Source organism: Sparus aurata, chromosome 19 (assembly GCF_900880675.1).
Source record: "Sparus aurata chromosome 19, fSpaAur1.1, whole genome shotgun sequence".
Classification (NCBI taxonomy): domain Eukaryota; kingdom Metazoa; phylum Chordata; class Actinopteri; order Spariformes; family Sparidae; genus Sparus; species Sparus aurata.
In genome coordinates this window covers 26158857-26173850 of record NC_044205.1, presented here as the reverse complement: position 1 = coordinate 26173850, position 14994 = coordinate 26158857, and the positions used below count along the sequence as shown (strand labels likewise).

At 44.6% G+C, this 14994-nt stretch overlaps 1 protein-coding gene across 2 annotated transcripts in view; it reads left to right on the top strand.

Moving 5' to 3' along the window:
* drosha (drosha ribonuclease III) overlaps window positions 1-14994 on the top strand; it is a 108523-nt gene that overhangs the window by 79852 nt on the left and 13677 nt on the right. For both annotated transcript variants that reach the window (XM_030398737.1, XM_030398738.1), the window contains 5 exons: window positions 3718-3823; window positions 5079-5220; window positions 8776-8858; window positions 10343-10446; window positions 14310-14402. In XM_030398737.1, coding sequence (XP_030254597.1) covers window positions 3718-3823; window positions 5079-5220; window positions 8776-8858; window positions 10343-10446; window positions 14310-14402 — 528 coding nt within the window. The remainder of the gene's footprint in view (window positions 1-3717; window positions 3824-5078; window positions 5221-8775; window positions 8859-10342; window positions 10447-14309; window positions 14403-14994) is intronic.

Below are 14994 nucleotides of genomic sequence, written 5' to 3'. Positions count from 1 at the left end.
ACGACCCGTTCTATCTGTCCCTTTTTTTTTCCTCCTCCTCATCTCCTCGTCTTTTTTTTGTTTCTCCCTGTCACTCCACTGTTCCCCCTCTCTGGCTCCTCCACCGATTGGACCCGAATGAAGCTCTCACGCTGCACCGTCTCAATCTGCTTCTTGCCCAGTAAATTCTCTCTGGCATCTGCACATGTACAGTAGTGAAGTGCAGGGTGAAGAAGCAGCTCTCTCAGCCTCCCACTGGCCTCCGTTTCCCTCCTCTGTCACCCTCCTCCCCTCCTCCGCCGCCTCCTCCCGCTCTCATCCCAACCTCCGCTCTTCACGCTCTCATGTGTTGTGGCAGAGTCTTTTCATTAAGAAGCTCTGTGATTATTTTTAATGTGGGAGTGCGCGTCAGGCAGTGTCCCTTCCCTCCTAATGAAGCTCAGATCTGGACCTTTTAAAGACGGAGTCAAATGAAAAAGTAGCCTTTCAAGTTTTTCTTATTCCGCCCGTGTCCCTGGATTAACTGGTCTGCCATCTCTGGGTTCATACATCAAAATCCTTTCCTTTTATTTTAGTTTTAGTCGAGTTTTTGGACTGTTGGCGTGACAAAATAATGATATTGGAAGGCGTCGCTGTGCGCTTAGGAAACTGTTGGCGTCAAAAACACGTCAAAAAAAAAAATCTTAAGGAACTCAAGGTAAGAAAAATGTTATCGACGGTCAGCGGAAAGTTTTTGTTCACTTTTAAAAGTGCTGCTGTTGCGGTTTGAGTGACTGGAATTTATTCATTTCTTCCTCCTCGTCGGCCGTCTTATACAACAATGTGGGTGAGGAGAAGTGATGATGGAAGCAAGAGTCCTCTCGGTGGATGAAGTGGTGGTGGAGTGTGGGGGGGGAATTTCTCCTTTTGAATCTCGGTGTTCTTCAGAGACTCCCTGAGTGTTAAGATCCCTGAATGAAGGATTGAATCTGAAGATCAGAGCGCCGATAACTGATTTCCTTGTCAAAAGAAAGTATTTGATGATACTTTAGAAAATCGGTTGAATTGTTTAACGCACAGGATGTAATTTCTGCTGCTCGCTGTAGTAAAAGTGAAGTATAAACGTCCGCTGCAGGTGAACATTAACGTACGAGGTATTATTTTAAAAATCGCAAGACGTGTTGTCTGATGTTTTCCTGGAAACATTAACTACCATGCCTTTTAAATCTTTTATTAAAGGAGGACAAATTCAGTCCTTGTCTAGGTAACCCTTTGCGGAATTGAAAGGCGGATGATGTATCTTAAAACTTCAAAAAAACACAACATGGCTCCGTATCCTTTATCGTTCAGGTCTCCAGAAGCCCAAATTGATCTGACAAGATGTTGTTTTTATGCTCTCGAATGCTGTCGAGCTGGTCGCACCCGCTTCTGACAGGATGCACGCTAACGCTTTTAGCGTAGCGGCTACGGTGAAGATTTCAACTTTTTTAAAAAAAGGGTGTAAAAAAAAAACGTCTTTTCAAATCAGTTTGGAGTCTCGGAGCTCCTGTAGAGTTGGAGTCATTTCAGGTTTGTTTTTACGTCCTCATCCACTTGCAGCTCAGTTTTGTGGACTATGAAACTTTACCAGACTTTTCCATCAGCATGGGGCGGGGTGAAGTCAGCTTTCTCCTCGTCTTCTACCTCTGCATCTTCCTCTCTCTCATCTTCAGACTTTCCCCTCCTGCGAGGAGCTCGTAGATGTATATGTGCCTCCTCGTGTGGTGCTCACTAACGCCTCCCCCCCTACCCGACCGCTTCCTGCCTGCTTGGCACAGCACCAGCCCACATCTGCAATGCTAATCTATAATTCTGTTTAATTAATGACCTGCCTTTCACTGATGGGGAGAAAGGCAGGAAGCTGATGTACAGTATCGCAGCGCTGCCGTGAGATTTCTTTTCCTAGAAACCATTGCCGGGTTTGAAAGTTGTTGCTGCTCTGTGGGGCTTTAGGGTTTTGACAGGCACTCCTGCAGGTGTAGCATTATTTTTTTTATTTTTTTTTTTAAAGCATGTATTTTCCTTCCATTTTCTTTCCATTTGAATTGCAATCAAAGCTGGCCATTTTTCTTTAGAAGGGCTGCTACTTCAGGCAGCCTCCGAGTTGTCACACAGCCTGTCAGCACAGCTGTTCCCAGAGGCCACCCATGAAATGTACATCAGCAAGACTTCACCGTTTCTGTTAAAAGACTAAAAGCCGGGTAGATTTGTCGAGAGAGCATGATGCCTTTCATGCGCCGCTGATGTGTAGCTGAATAACCTGTCCCCTTCTCTTTACCCCGTTTCTCCCCGGCCCTCCCACCAACCCACCCCTACAATTTAAATTCCCTCATTTCCTTTTGTAAGCTCTCTATAAAATGCTCACTCCTTCCTTTCCCTTTTTATCAGTGTAGGGTGCTGAACGACCAAATGGCATCGTTAGTACCGAGTCACGTTAAAGCAGTTAACGTCAGCGTGCCTTCAGCCAGCGCTGCACTCGTTCAAAGACAGGTGAACACTCCTATTTCAACAGCGACACATCGACGTCTTCTTCGAAATCTTGTACCTTACTAGCACGTTGAAATCTGCAAGGAAACTAATAACAGAAAATTGTACTGCATTGATATCGTTTTTCAGTCTCCTTGATCTCTGATTCAGTGTTGTTTTCGTCGATGATGATGATGACGAAATTATTTAGTTGGCGCCCCTTTTTTTCATGACGATAACGAGATAAACATGGCTCTTTGATGACTAAAACATGACGAGACGTGTATGAGTTTTCGTTGACGAGACGAGAATGGACGTAAATGTTAGTGGGTGGTCTGTCAGACATTTTTGCTTGATGTTCGTGTAGCAACTGGACAGCCGCTGAGACCGGGAGATGCTAACGTCTCCTCGGTCGCTGTCTTCGTTGTTCACTTGCTGTTGTAGCAGCAAGCTATTAACGGTCGCTACTTTCAAATTAAAAGCCCTAAGCCCTTGAGTTCTAAACTCAAATAGGGTGCAATGTAAAGCTCTTATTTTGAGGACAAATTTGTTGTCACTTTTTTTTTTTATTGAACAATTTAAGTCTACAAAACCACAAGGTATAGAATAACAATCAGCGCATAGCAGCACATTTCAACTGTTTTTTCATGAATTGATGCCCTACTTCATCATACAAGAGTGTCACACATAAGTTGTGAAAATAGCAGATCTGCAAGTTCAACACATTGCAACACATTGTGAGATTGTAGTCTGACTAAAACTAGACTAAAACCTGTTTGAGTTTTCATCGACTAGAACTGGACTAAAAAGTGACTAAAACTAAAAAGCATTTTAGTCCAAAAGACTAAGACTAAATCTAAAATCGCTGCCAAAAACAACACTGCTTTGATTATTGGTTTTGGACCTGAAAAAGTCACACCGTCGACCCAGAGTGTGCAAGCAGTTCTGATATTGACAATAATGTAACAATAGTGTCCGTGTTCCCTCTTTAGATCAAGCAGACTAGATGCTGCAACAGCGCGTTGCTGCCCTCAACGTCTTGTTAATAATGTTCCTTTTGCCAGCTGCTTCCAGGTCTTTGAACAGCTTCCTCCTTTGAAGCAATGCCAGTTGCATTTTGGGACTTACTTCCTACAAACTAAAATGACATTTGTGATCTAAAAGAAAAGAGTAAAAATTGCACCGTTGTGAACAATTCTCCCCAGCCCTGCCGCTGTTTATGCATTCCCTTTTTTCTTCTTCCCTCTCGTCCAGCGGCCACAACCAGAGGATGGAGTTCCTGGGAGACTCGATCATGCAGCTGGTGGCCACAGAGTACCTCTTCATCCACTTCCCCGACCACCACGAAGGACATTTAACAGTAAGATCAAATCGTAAATCATCTCTGCACCTCTGCTTTGTCTTTCTTCCGCTGCTTCCTGCTTCTTACCCAACATGAAGTTACAGCTGTGCTTTTGTGTTTGTGTGTGTGTGGGTGATTTTTACTCCCTCCCTCTTTCCTTTCCATCCTTCACATCAATCTTTGAACCTCCGTGTGCCAGCCAGGTACTCACCTCCCTCTCCTCCTTCCTCCTCTGCTTGTTTCCACAAAATAACTCTCTTCCTCTGCTCACCCAACACAGCGGCTGCATGTTTACTGTACTCCGTGTGATGGGTATTGTCATGAGACAGAATTGTTCAGCGGTTTTTCAATAACACATCTTTGTCGGCACATTTTTTTATTTTTTTTTTGGCGAGGGCTGTCAAGCGCCTGGAAAAAAATAGAAATAAAGTTGCGTGTGTGCGCGCAAAACCCCGGCACGGCTTGTAACACGGGTACAAAGCAAATGATCGGCGCTTTTGAAAACGCGTGAGTCCATTTTCTGACAGCATCAGATGGCATTACTGCTCCCCCTCTCTTTTCAGTCAGGTGTCAGCACTTCTTCCTCTTCAGAAGAAGACTGACTGCTCACGGCCGGAAGGGATTGAACTCGGTATGAAAAAAACTGCAGAAGGAACCTTTCGCAGTCTGATATTTATTCGTGGATGTTCTGTATAGATGGAAGCCGTGACGTCATTTGTTTAAAAGCTTCCAGCCAGCTTTTCGTTGAGAGACTGAAAGCTCCAGCAATGTCTATGCCCAAGAGTCAAGATGGGGTACATTTGAAATGGATTTCATATCGGGGCAAAAAAAGTGCTCATTCAACCAGTGTGTGTCGGCCTGTGTGTGTGTGTGTGTACTGTTAAGGAGGGCACATCACAGCGAGATAGATTCAGACAGTCATATTGCATTCTATTTGCTCTTTTCCGCATCTCGCAGCTATATTTAACATGTTTTTTTTTTCCTTTTACAGACGTAAATGTACCTCGGCCGGTCTAACATGTTGTCATCCGCTAAGCTCCGAGGCACAATGTAATATTTAACAGAGCGACGTGTGCAATCTCCCTGAAACATTTACTCTGCATAACCATTCCTGTCTTTGATGAATTATTCCATGCTGGGTTTATTTTGATGTTTTTTTTTTTGCACTTCTTGTACATTTCCATGAGTGTCTGTCTGTTTGTCTGTGTGGAGTTCAATCCCGTCTTCACGGGTCCCGACACGATGACTTGACGCTGTATTTGTTTGTCCGCAGCTTCTCCGCAGCTCGCTTGTGAACAACCGCACGCAGGCCAAAGTGGCGGAGGAGCTGGGAATGCAGGAGTTCGCCATCACCAACGACAAAACCAAACGACCCGTCGCGCTGAGGACGAAGACTCTGGCCGACTTACTGGAGTGTACGTTCGCAGTTCTTTGATTCATTTGCAGAAGCATGAAAAGGAAAAGAAAGAAAAAATCTTTATAGACCTCCTTAGACCCCCACTAAACCTTTTTTCTTCCGTGTACGTCTCTCCAGAATGTTCAGTTTAAGACGGCAGCATGAAGTGCCGTTATTGATTTCTTTGTTCCCTTTGTGTTAGATGTCAAACACAGTCACATCTCTGCTGAAGACACTGGGAGAGGCTCCCTGTGTGCTTAGAAATGACTGCACGACTTAGTGGTGATTTTTCCTTTCTCGTTTTTCTAATTCCAGCCGCTACAGCTGCCACGATATCCCCCTCCGCCCCCCAATTAATGCGTACTTGTGGTATCCTACAAGCTTAATAGTTTGTTTTTCTTTTAAAGCAGAATAAGACGTCGGTGTGCTGAAGTAAATGGACGGCGGAGGAGTCACAATTGGCAGCTAAAGAGAGAATTATGCACATTGTCAGGTGCTTGTTTAATCCACGCTGGTGGAGCGTCTCGTTGTCCTCGTTACACACTGAGAGCCGGTTTCTGTTTAATTGTTAACCAAGTGAAAAAAGGAAAGAAAATTAATAACAATAAGACTCAGAGTTTGTGCTCCAGGGGAGTGAGTCTGCAGAACTTAATGCCGTTAATGAGTACAAGTGTTCCAACGCCTGTTTCTCATAATTTGACCGCCTATACTGAACACACGTCTCACACGCAGCCGTGTTAGCTGGACAGAAGAAGAAAAATCATGCTGATAGTGTGATTTGAATGTAATAACACAAATAAAACAAAAACAATGTGCTCCAGCAGGGAGGATATTGAAGTTTGACAGATATTAAACGTATAGACAAACACTTTATTACAGGTGTGTCTTTAACCCCTTAAGGAACACCGTTCCAACAGAGGAACAGCCTTCACTAAACAAACACCCTTCATAAAAACAAATAGTTCTTTTTGCTAAAAGTTTTAAGCATCTGATCTTAACAGTATATACTCACTGTTGGAAAGCTGAGACTGTCGTGATTATTTTAAAGCCCAAACACAAAGAGAAAAAAGTTATTTCCAGACCATGTAATAACCTTCTAAACTCACCTTGACACAACATTAGAAAGAGCCCTCTACCGCAAGAAGCAAGAGTGCCTACATACCTTCGGAGTGTTCCCTTTTTCCACAGCTACAACGTCATGCCACAATTTTTTTTTCATAGTTCGCCAAGAGTCCATAGAATGGGAATATCCATGTCATTTTACCCAAACCTAGCTACAAGTGTCAAACAAGCAAGAAACTCCAGGGTCTTAGCTTTCATTTGAGACCAAGATTATGTTTCTAGGTAAAGGGGTTCTCAAGTTATAAGCCTTTGAATCTCAGTAGGCGCTCTTGGAAAAAAATGACCCAATTTTTTTGTCTTTTGACTTTTGACCTGTGTTCCAACCTCTGTAACTCTGTGTCAGTATGTCATAGAATCACATTGACAGTTCTAGAAAAAACTTGAGGGTGTTACCTTTCCAATGGTACCAAGCACATCCCTGAGTCTCAAACTATGTGGGAGCTGTCATGCTTTTAATTTTGGTATGTCGCTTTGGAAAAAGAACCTTAAAATGGGGGCGTTCATTAAGAGGTTAACAGATGGTGCACTTGTGTTGACTAGCGGTCGAAGGAGCAGCTGAAAAAGGTCTGATGTTATTTAGTTATTTTTAAAGTTCTTACTGAACACGACACCTGAAACAGGCGTGTGAAAGCGAACGTGGTGAAACGGTAAAATGTAGCATATGTACAAAAAGAAATACAGGAGCGAAACTAAACTTTAAATCACAGCAAATCAGTTAAAAATCTACAAAACGTCTTACTCTTTCCTGTACAAAGTCAAAGTAACATCGTGTTTTGGAGCTGATGTTGGCTGAATCTCGACATGTTTGTGTCGATGCATTTGTCAGCTGATGATATAGAAAATGTGCAGAACAAGAATATTATAAAATATGAACACAGAAATGTCGAAATATGTTAAAATAAGGCGACACAGCACTTATCGTAGTCACAATCACCAAACCAAAATCAAGACAGATCTAGTGATATAGACCGGCTGCATGAAGAGTAGGACCCAGCATCTTGTCATCAGAAGGTCGCTGGTTCGATTCCCCTGGTGCAGGATACTGAACCCCAAACTGCTCCTGATGTGGTCGTCACCTTACGTGGCAGCCACCTCCATAAATTTATGAATTATTGTAATTTTGGACAAAAAAAGTCAGCTAAATGTTTTAGTTTTAGCCTTAGAAGATTTAATGTGATGGATACTTCTCATTCAGATTTGGAGTTTTAATGATTAGCCAACTGTTCGTCGTCTCCAAGTCCTCAGATTTAAGCTAAATGGTCAAAACCACAATTAAAACGCAGTCTGAGGAAAGTGTAGCAAAATATTTAGGCTACAAACTCGTCCCGATTATTATTATTCAGCTTCAGAGCAAAACCTCTCATCTCATCTCATTTTCTTCCGCTTATCCATGAGGGTCGCAGGGATGTTACCACATTTTCTCTCTTCTTTAAGGGGTCGCAGGGTTTCTGGATCCAATCCCAGTGTCTCTATGGGCGAAGTCAAGAGAGAAAACCTTGTAGAAGTAAAACGGAAAGCGCAAAAAATGCTAACTCGCTTCTAGGTGTCGGGGCTCGTCCCAACAGATCTCGAAGGGAGCTAACGAAGGGAGCCGACAGTGACGGCGACTGTAGTTCACAGGGAACACACTTGTTCCTGATTGGCTTGAAAAAGTGGAACAAACCGTGGAGAAAAAACAAAGGGAAGATAAAAGCACTGATGCATTCAAGGTCAGCATTCAATAGGCGTCCCCCCCCCCCCCTCCCTTTAATACACGAGCTTCGTGTCATTTGCCTTTCAAATTATCCTCGGAGGTTTCGGAGGCCGGAGCAGAGTTGATGACACGGGAAAGGGGGACGAGGGTCAGCGCTGGAAATGAGCGCGGCTCTTCGGCATATGAGCAGCCGTGCCTCGAGGCTACGGCGGCGGCGGCCCGCGACTGGCCTCCTGAAATATTACCTATTATTCTCCTCTCTCGTGTCTCCCGCTGTCTTAGTCACGGAGATGAGTAAATGCTCTGGCAGCTAATAGAAGAGGAAAACAAAAAAAAAAAAAAAGAGAGAGGGCCCCCACGAGATGAAGATGACACCCGGCACCTACTGCTTACATTTTCAGTTATCTCATACCGCCGGTTACTCTCACTTCAGCCAGACGTACAGTTCTATCTCCGGTATTATGTGGATGTTTCTTTGAACTCTGCGTGGCCCCTCGCTATACTCATTTCCCGTTTGATGGAAAAAGGCAGGGTTACTTACACAACTATCTCCTCCAGTTCTTTACATTATCGTCACGTTACCTGCAGCGGAGGGCCGCAGCGGAGGTCTTTGGTAATGTTTTATTTACTTCGAGTGCGGCGAAGGGAGCAAACTGTTGTGAAGAAAACATCGACTGCTTTATTTATTTATTCATTCATTTATTTATTTGTATTCTTTATACGTACAATGTTTTTCTTTCCCCTTTTTTCTGCCTGCAGCTTTCATCGCGGCGCTCTACATTGATAAAGATCTGGAGTACGTGCACACCTTCATGAACGTCTGCTTCTTCCCCCGACTGAAGGTGAGCGCCTATTCATAGCCGTTCGCCACTCTCACCTGATCAATGAGCCGCTTAGCCGGGCACCTCCGACAGGAAGAACCAGGCGAGATGATGAGGAGCGAGCTAATGGTCGGGCCCTAATGGTGCTAGCATTGACGCGGAGGCCTGAAGTGGTGCTCGGCTGTTGAATGCCCCTCGCTGCAACGACGGCTTGATCGCTATTTTTGTCATCTTTAACGGGAATCGCAGCAGCGGCGTCAGCCGCTTTTTTTTCTTTTTCTGCCGGCCGAAGAAGTGCTCGGGCCGTTAATGGCGTCCACTTCTGTCGTGTTCCAGGACTCGGATAAATCAAGTTTCAGTCAAGACTCCCGTGGTCAGATTCGAGTGAGGGAAGGACGGGCATTTTATTCTCAAGCACCGCTGGATTGTCCAAATTTAGATAGAGGAGCCCCTAAGACACAAACGATCTCACATACACTCATGGTAGATACAAAGGAAGGCATGCACACAAGTGCAGCACACCCGTGCTCGATGTGCCGGTACCCACACAGCGTGGACCTCTCCTTGTGAAGATGCTGCAGTGGTCTGATATGCCATGCTAATTGCTGTCTTGGTGTGCATCTCCAGGGAGAATCCCCAGCTCTGGAGGAGCTGAGCTTTGCGTCATGGTCGCTGCAAGAGAGCACCTCATTTCCACTTCCAAGAGAAAAAGTTGTGAAACAGCCAGCACGTCTCCTTACATAGCCCTCTGGAAAACCACAGCGCTGCACACTGTGCTGCTTCATCCAATTTGGGCGGAAATAGAGGCAAACCGAGGGACGTAAACGTTCCTTTCCTTATGTTCGCTGCTTTCCTTAAGAAAAGAAAAAGACTGCAGCTCGTGTATATGCTTCACTCTTTTTCAAAAGAACAGCCTAATTTCTCTGCTTTGGGCTAAAGGGGTGTTTCCCCCCAGAGAGAGGAGGAAGTGGGAAGGAGAAGAAGGGGAAGTACGGCGCGAAAAGCAAGAACAGCAGAGATGGAGGAGGCAGTAAAGCGAGAGAGCAGGAGAGCGCGAGCAACAGAAGCAGAAGCACTCTTTGTAGAAAATTAATAGGAGCAGACAGTTCTGGATTCAAAGTCTGCCTTTTTATGACGAGGCTGCTTCCCTGTTAATGGAAGGGCTTTTAGAAGTCCCCCTTGGATAAGAGAAATGTATCAGGGCTGCACACCTGGGAGACTCCCAGACGCTCTTTATATCTGGCCGGGGATTGGCTTTTGTCTTAAGTAGCCTGTGATTTGTACTCACTGCGAAGAAACAGATGGAGAGTCAGTCAGCGAGAGAGCAAATAAGTGAGTGCAGAAAGTGGGGGGTAGAGATGTCGGAGAGGGTCACGGCAAGAACGAAATAAAAGCCCGAGCCACTGAGGAGAGAGAGAGAGAGTTTCTGCAACTGCCACAGATTTTAATGCTTTCGTTCTGTGGCTGAAATTTCATGTGTGTTTGGTTTTTTTTCTGTGTTTCAGGAGTTCATTCTGAACCAGGACTGGAATGACCCGAAGTCTCAGCTGCAGCAGTGCTGCCTGACCCTGAGAACGGAGGGCAAAGAGCCCGATATCCCGCTGTACAAGTAAGAAATAAAATACACTTTAGGAAGGAAAACAAGCAAAAGTCTGACAGTGAGGGTTAGTTAACTGGATCTAGAAGGACTGAAATGTGATTAAAAGTCGGCGATATTGATGTGAAAGTTTTCGATTTCCCCCCTCAGCCCTTCATTAACATCCATCAATCATTTCAACTATGTATCGATCATTTTATGTGACTGTTCCAACTGTTTACCTGCTAATTTAAGCTATTTCAGTTAAATATCCACTGACTCAAGCTGTTTCAACAGTTTATCCATTGTTTTTTTTTCAAATTTATCTATTTAACCCTTTATCAATTTATCAACTTCTGTTGGATAGTAATTTTAACTGTTTATCCTCCACTTTTAGCTATTTAATGTCTACTTTTAGCAAACTTAAATGTTGAATAAAGACTTTTAACGGTTAGCTAAGAGAAAAGGAAAATATTTGGACATATTTGGACATTTGAAATAGCTAAATGTTTAATTTGTGTATCTTCCAGTTACTCACCTATTACACCATTCATCCATTACTGCTTAGCTAACTATTTAAATTGTATCCACTAGTTTATTTTACAGCCATCATTACTTTCAGCGTGTGGTGTTCAGACCTTCTGATCATCAGGAACAGCTCCCTCAGGAAAAACTGAATCACTAACACTCAGTCTTATACTTGATAATCTATTGTTAATTCAGTTTCTTGGTGTATATCTGCAGATTTTTCCCGACATAAACTAAATGCGCATACTCTCGTCCTTGTCCACATTGAAATGTAGAAGCAGTGTTTGCGTCCCTTTTCTTCAGCGTGCCCTCGAAGTCTCCGGGTCGAGACGAGTTCATTCAGGCGTCGCAAAGAACCACAAATACACATTCAGAGGAACAAAATGGCACAAACATAATTTACCGGACTTTTCTTTTTCCCCCTCCTTGCCTTTGGTCCCTGAACATTGTGAATAGCCGTGTAAAGGTCTGTGTTGTTGTGATAAATAAACACGCCCAAAGAGACCTCTTATTTGACAAAAGGTCAAGGAGCAACTGTCATTTGACAGAATGCTTTTGAGAGCTGCCATGAAGCGGCGTGTTCGTCGCCATGGAAACTGACAAACAGTGTTTTCTCTATGGTTTTTAAAAAAAAAAAAAAAAAAAGAGGGGTCGGCTGGACGTGCAAGGGCGATTGAAGACGGAGCAGCTCGGTGTACAATGAACTCCACAATTCAGCATTTAATCAGTTCCTCCTTCCTCCCTTTTCTGTCTTTTTTTCCCTTGTGTTTGTGTGAGCGTCTCTGCGGCGCTCCTCTGTTTATTATTCCGTCTATCCGCCCGACGGATGGTGATTTTTTGACACAGCGCAACTCTGACACTACAATCAACACTTCCCTCCAACTCTATCGCCCCACAAGAACGTGAACGAGAAACAAATAGGCGCTCCGGAGTGACTCGAATGTCAACACGAGCTTATGTAAAGCCAGCAAAACCTGCGAATCTCCGGCTTTTTTGTCGCAGCCTCTAGTGTAATCACAGCTTCACTTTTTGTTTCTGTTCGACGTCCTTAAAGGGATATTCCGGTGTAAGTTTAATCCATGGTCTAAATCACCGTGAAACTCTGTTAGACTCCCTCTTGAGAGATTAAGTTAGCAGACCGCTAATTTACGGAGTTTTATCAACCTCAGAAACGACCGCACGACAACAATACACTGCAGTAAATGGATCCAAATATAAACCGCCACCAAAAAGCCACAAATAATGCTCAGAACAGCACCAAACTTCAGCAACAGTACAAATAGGGTCTCAGCACATAGTCCGGGGCATCTAACCTCCGCTAGCTTAGCTGGATTTCTATTGTGAAGCTAAAAACAGAGTTCAACTCTCCTCCATCAGCTTCCGGGTCGGGGAAGTCCCGACGCGACGATTACCGAGTGCAGTTAGAAATGCTCAATTCCGTTCTTTTCCCTGTCCGCTCTCGATAATAACTGTTATAAACTGGCAGGTAAGACACATATGAACTTTTATTGCTTTTCCATGGAGACATAATCATACATTTTCATCCATGAGCCGCAGAACTCTACTGCACTCGGTAATCGACTCGTCGGGACTTCCCGTCAACTAGGAAGCTGCTGCAGAAGAGTGGTAAATTTAGTCAGCTTTTCAGTAGAAATCCAGCTAAGCTAGCGGAGGTTAGATGCCCCGGACTATGTGCTGAGACCCTATTTGTACTGTTGCTGAAGTTTGGTGCTGTTCTGAGCATTATTTGTGGCTTTTTGGTGGCGGTTTATATTTGGATCCATTTACTGCAGTGTATTGTTGTCGTGCGGTCGTTTCTGAGGTTGATAAAACTCTGTAAATTAGCGGTCTGCTAACTTGATCTCTCGAGAGGGAGTCTAACACAGTTTTAGACCATGGATTGAATTTACACCGGAATATCCCTTTAACCTCCTCGGCTGACTTGACCTCTGCGGGTCGATACGCCGGGATCATGCGCCTTTTTTTTTTTTAGTGCAGCACATCATACAGAAGTTGTCTGGAAAAATTGTTTACAAGGGTGAAGAGTGGAGGAAAAGGAAGGTGAGACCCGGAGTGTGAGTCAGACGGAAAGAGTCTAAATGACCGAGGAGGAAGGAAAGGAGTTAATGCACACACTCCCCCCCTTCCTCCTCCTCCTCCTCCTCCTCCTCCGCCGCCCGCTAAAGGTTCCCTAGTGAATATGTCTGGCTGATGACAGATTCGCGCCTCAACCTCACCACCATCACTTTACTGTACATCTCGTCCGGGCAGCACACACCAGGGAGCAGACACGTACACACCTCCACATTGTGCAGAAGAAGAACGGGCCTGAGTCGGTAAAGTAGCTGCTTTTAGACCCTCCGCGGCGCTGCTTTTCCGTCCCTTTCCATCCAGCTGACAGGCCCTCCCAACAGCCCGCGAAGATTTCCTTCCTTGTTCGCGCTCATCTCGTGTTATTTCAGCAGCCAGATAATTCCAAGTGACACTCGCTCTCCCTGTTGAGAGAGAGCGAGAAAGAAAAAAGACAAACGTCACGGCGCACGAGAGTCGTATTTGCCTCCACGCGTGCTTCTTCATTTGTAAGTGAGAAAAGGGGGAGAGGCTGAATTATTGATAAAGTGTCATAAGTGACCACATTGCATTAAAAATGGATCGCTCTCCTGAAATAAGTAAATTGTCTGTGAATAATTTAGGTGACTCACAGCTTGGGTTTGGAGATGTTTATGCTAATGTTAACATTTCAAACATCTCCCAAGTTTTGTCTGCTGCCTTGTTCGCACGTCCCAGCAGAGCCGAAGCGAAGATGACAGCTTGACTTTTTTTTCTTTTCTTCCTCTCTTTTCAAATGAGGTACATCTGTAAATTAACCGACTGATATTCTCTCTAAGCGTTTTTATCAGGGTCCCCTCTTCAGCTCTTTCATTTGTTTACCCTTCTAGCACAAACCAAACGGCTCGCTGGTCTTCTCAAAGACGGTTGTCATTCTTTTATTTCAGTTCCTCTCCCAACATGTCATTTTCTTCTCTCCTCCCAAAACACAGATCTTTGGGTATCTGAAGATGACGGGTGTGGGGAGGCTTTAAAAAGTTGTTTGTACGTCCCTCAGATGGCTTCGGCGCGCTCTCAAAGCACAGCACTGAATCAAAGCGCTATTCCCCTCCTCTCAACCCGCCGCTTGAGATGAATTATATTTGTTCCAATTGAAAACTTTTTTTTTTTCCCCCTACCTCCCTTTTTTCTTGTTATTTCTCTGAAGGACAATGTCCCTGAGTGTCCTTGTGCCTTTCCTCCTGGGTGTTTTTGATTATTTCTCCCCTCCCTTCCCGCCTCTCATCCCATGTTTTCTTTTCTGTGTTTGAATTTTGCAGGACCCTGCAGACAGTCGGGCCCTCGCACGCCCGCACCTACACCGTCGCCGTGTATTTCAAAGGGGAGCGAATCGGCTGTGGCAAAGGCCCAAGGTGAGCAACACAACAGCACACACGACGCGATGAGGCGCTCCTCTCCTTAATGGGGCTCGAGAATAATGGCTGCGCTTTATTGATGGTGTTTATTATAGCAATTAAGCTCTTGTTGGCCCACTCTGTCGGGAGAGACATTATGCAGAATGAAAACGAATCGATTCATTATTGATTTGACGTAAATTGCGTTATGGAAATATCACTTTGTGCGGCGGAGAAGAGTCGACATCTCAGAGCTGCTCTTACCTGGGATGTTTTCTCTCTCTGTGTGTGTGTGTGAGGTTTTTTCTTTGTGTGCGTTTGCCGTGTGCGCTCACACATTCACGCCTTTTGTAAAGTAAAGAAAGTGAATCTCGGCGAGAAGGCCTTTTCAGGGTTGGAGGGGTTGACAATAAAGCTGCAGCTGAGCCTCCGAGAAATGAAACCTAAATCCATCAAACACCACCCCCCCTCTTCTCCTTCTCCACATGTGGAAATCCCCTCCACGGCCCCCTCTACTTGAAAGCGCTCTCTCTTGCTCTAAGCTGGCGATAAGTTTGTCCCTTCCATAGGATCTTTGACAGCTTACTGTTTTTGTATTTACATGACTTAA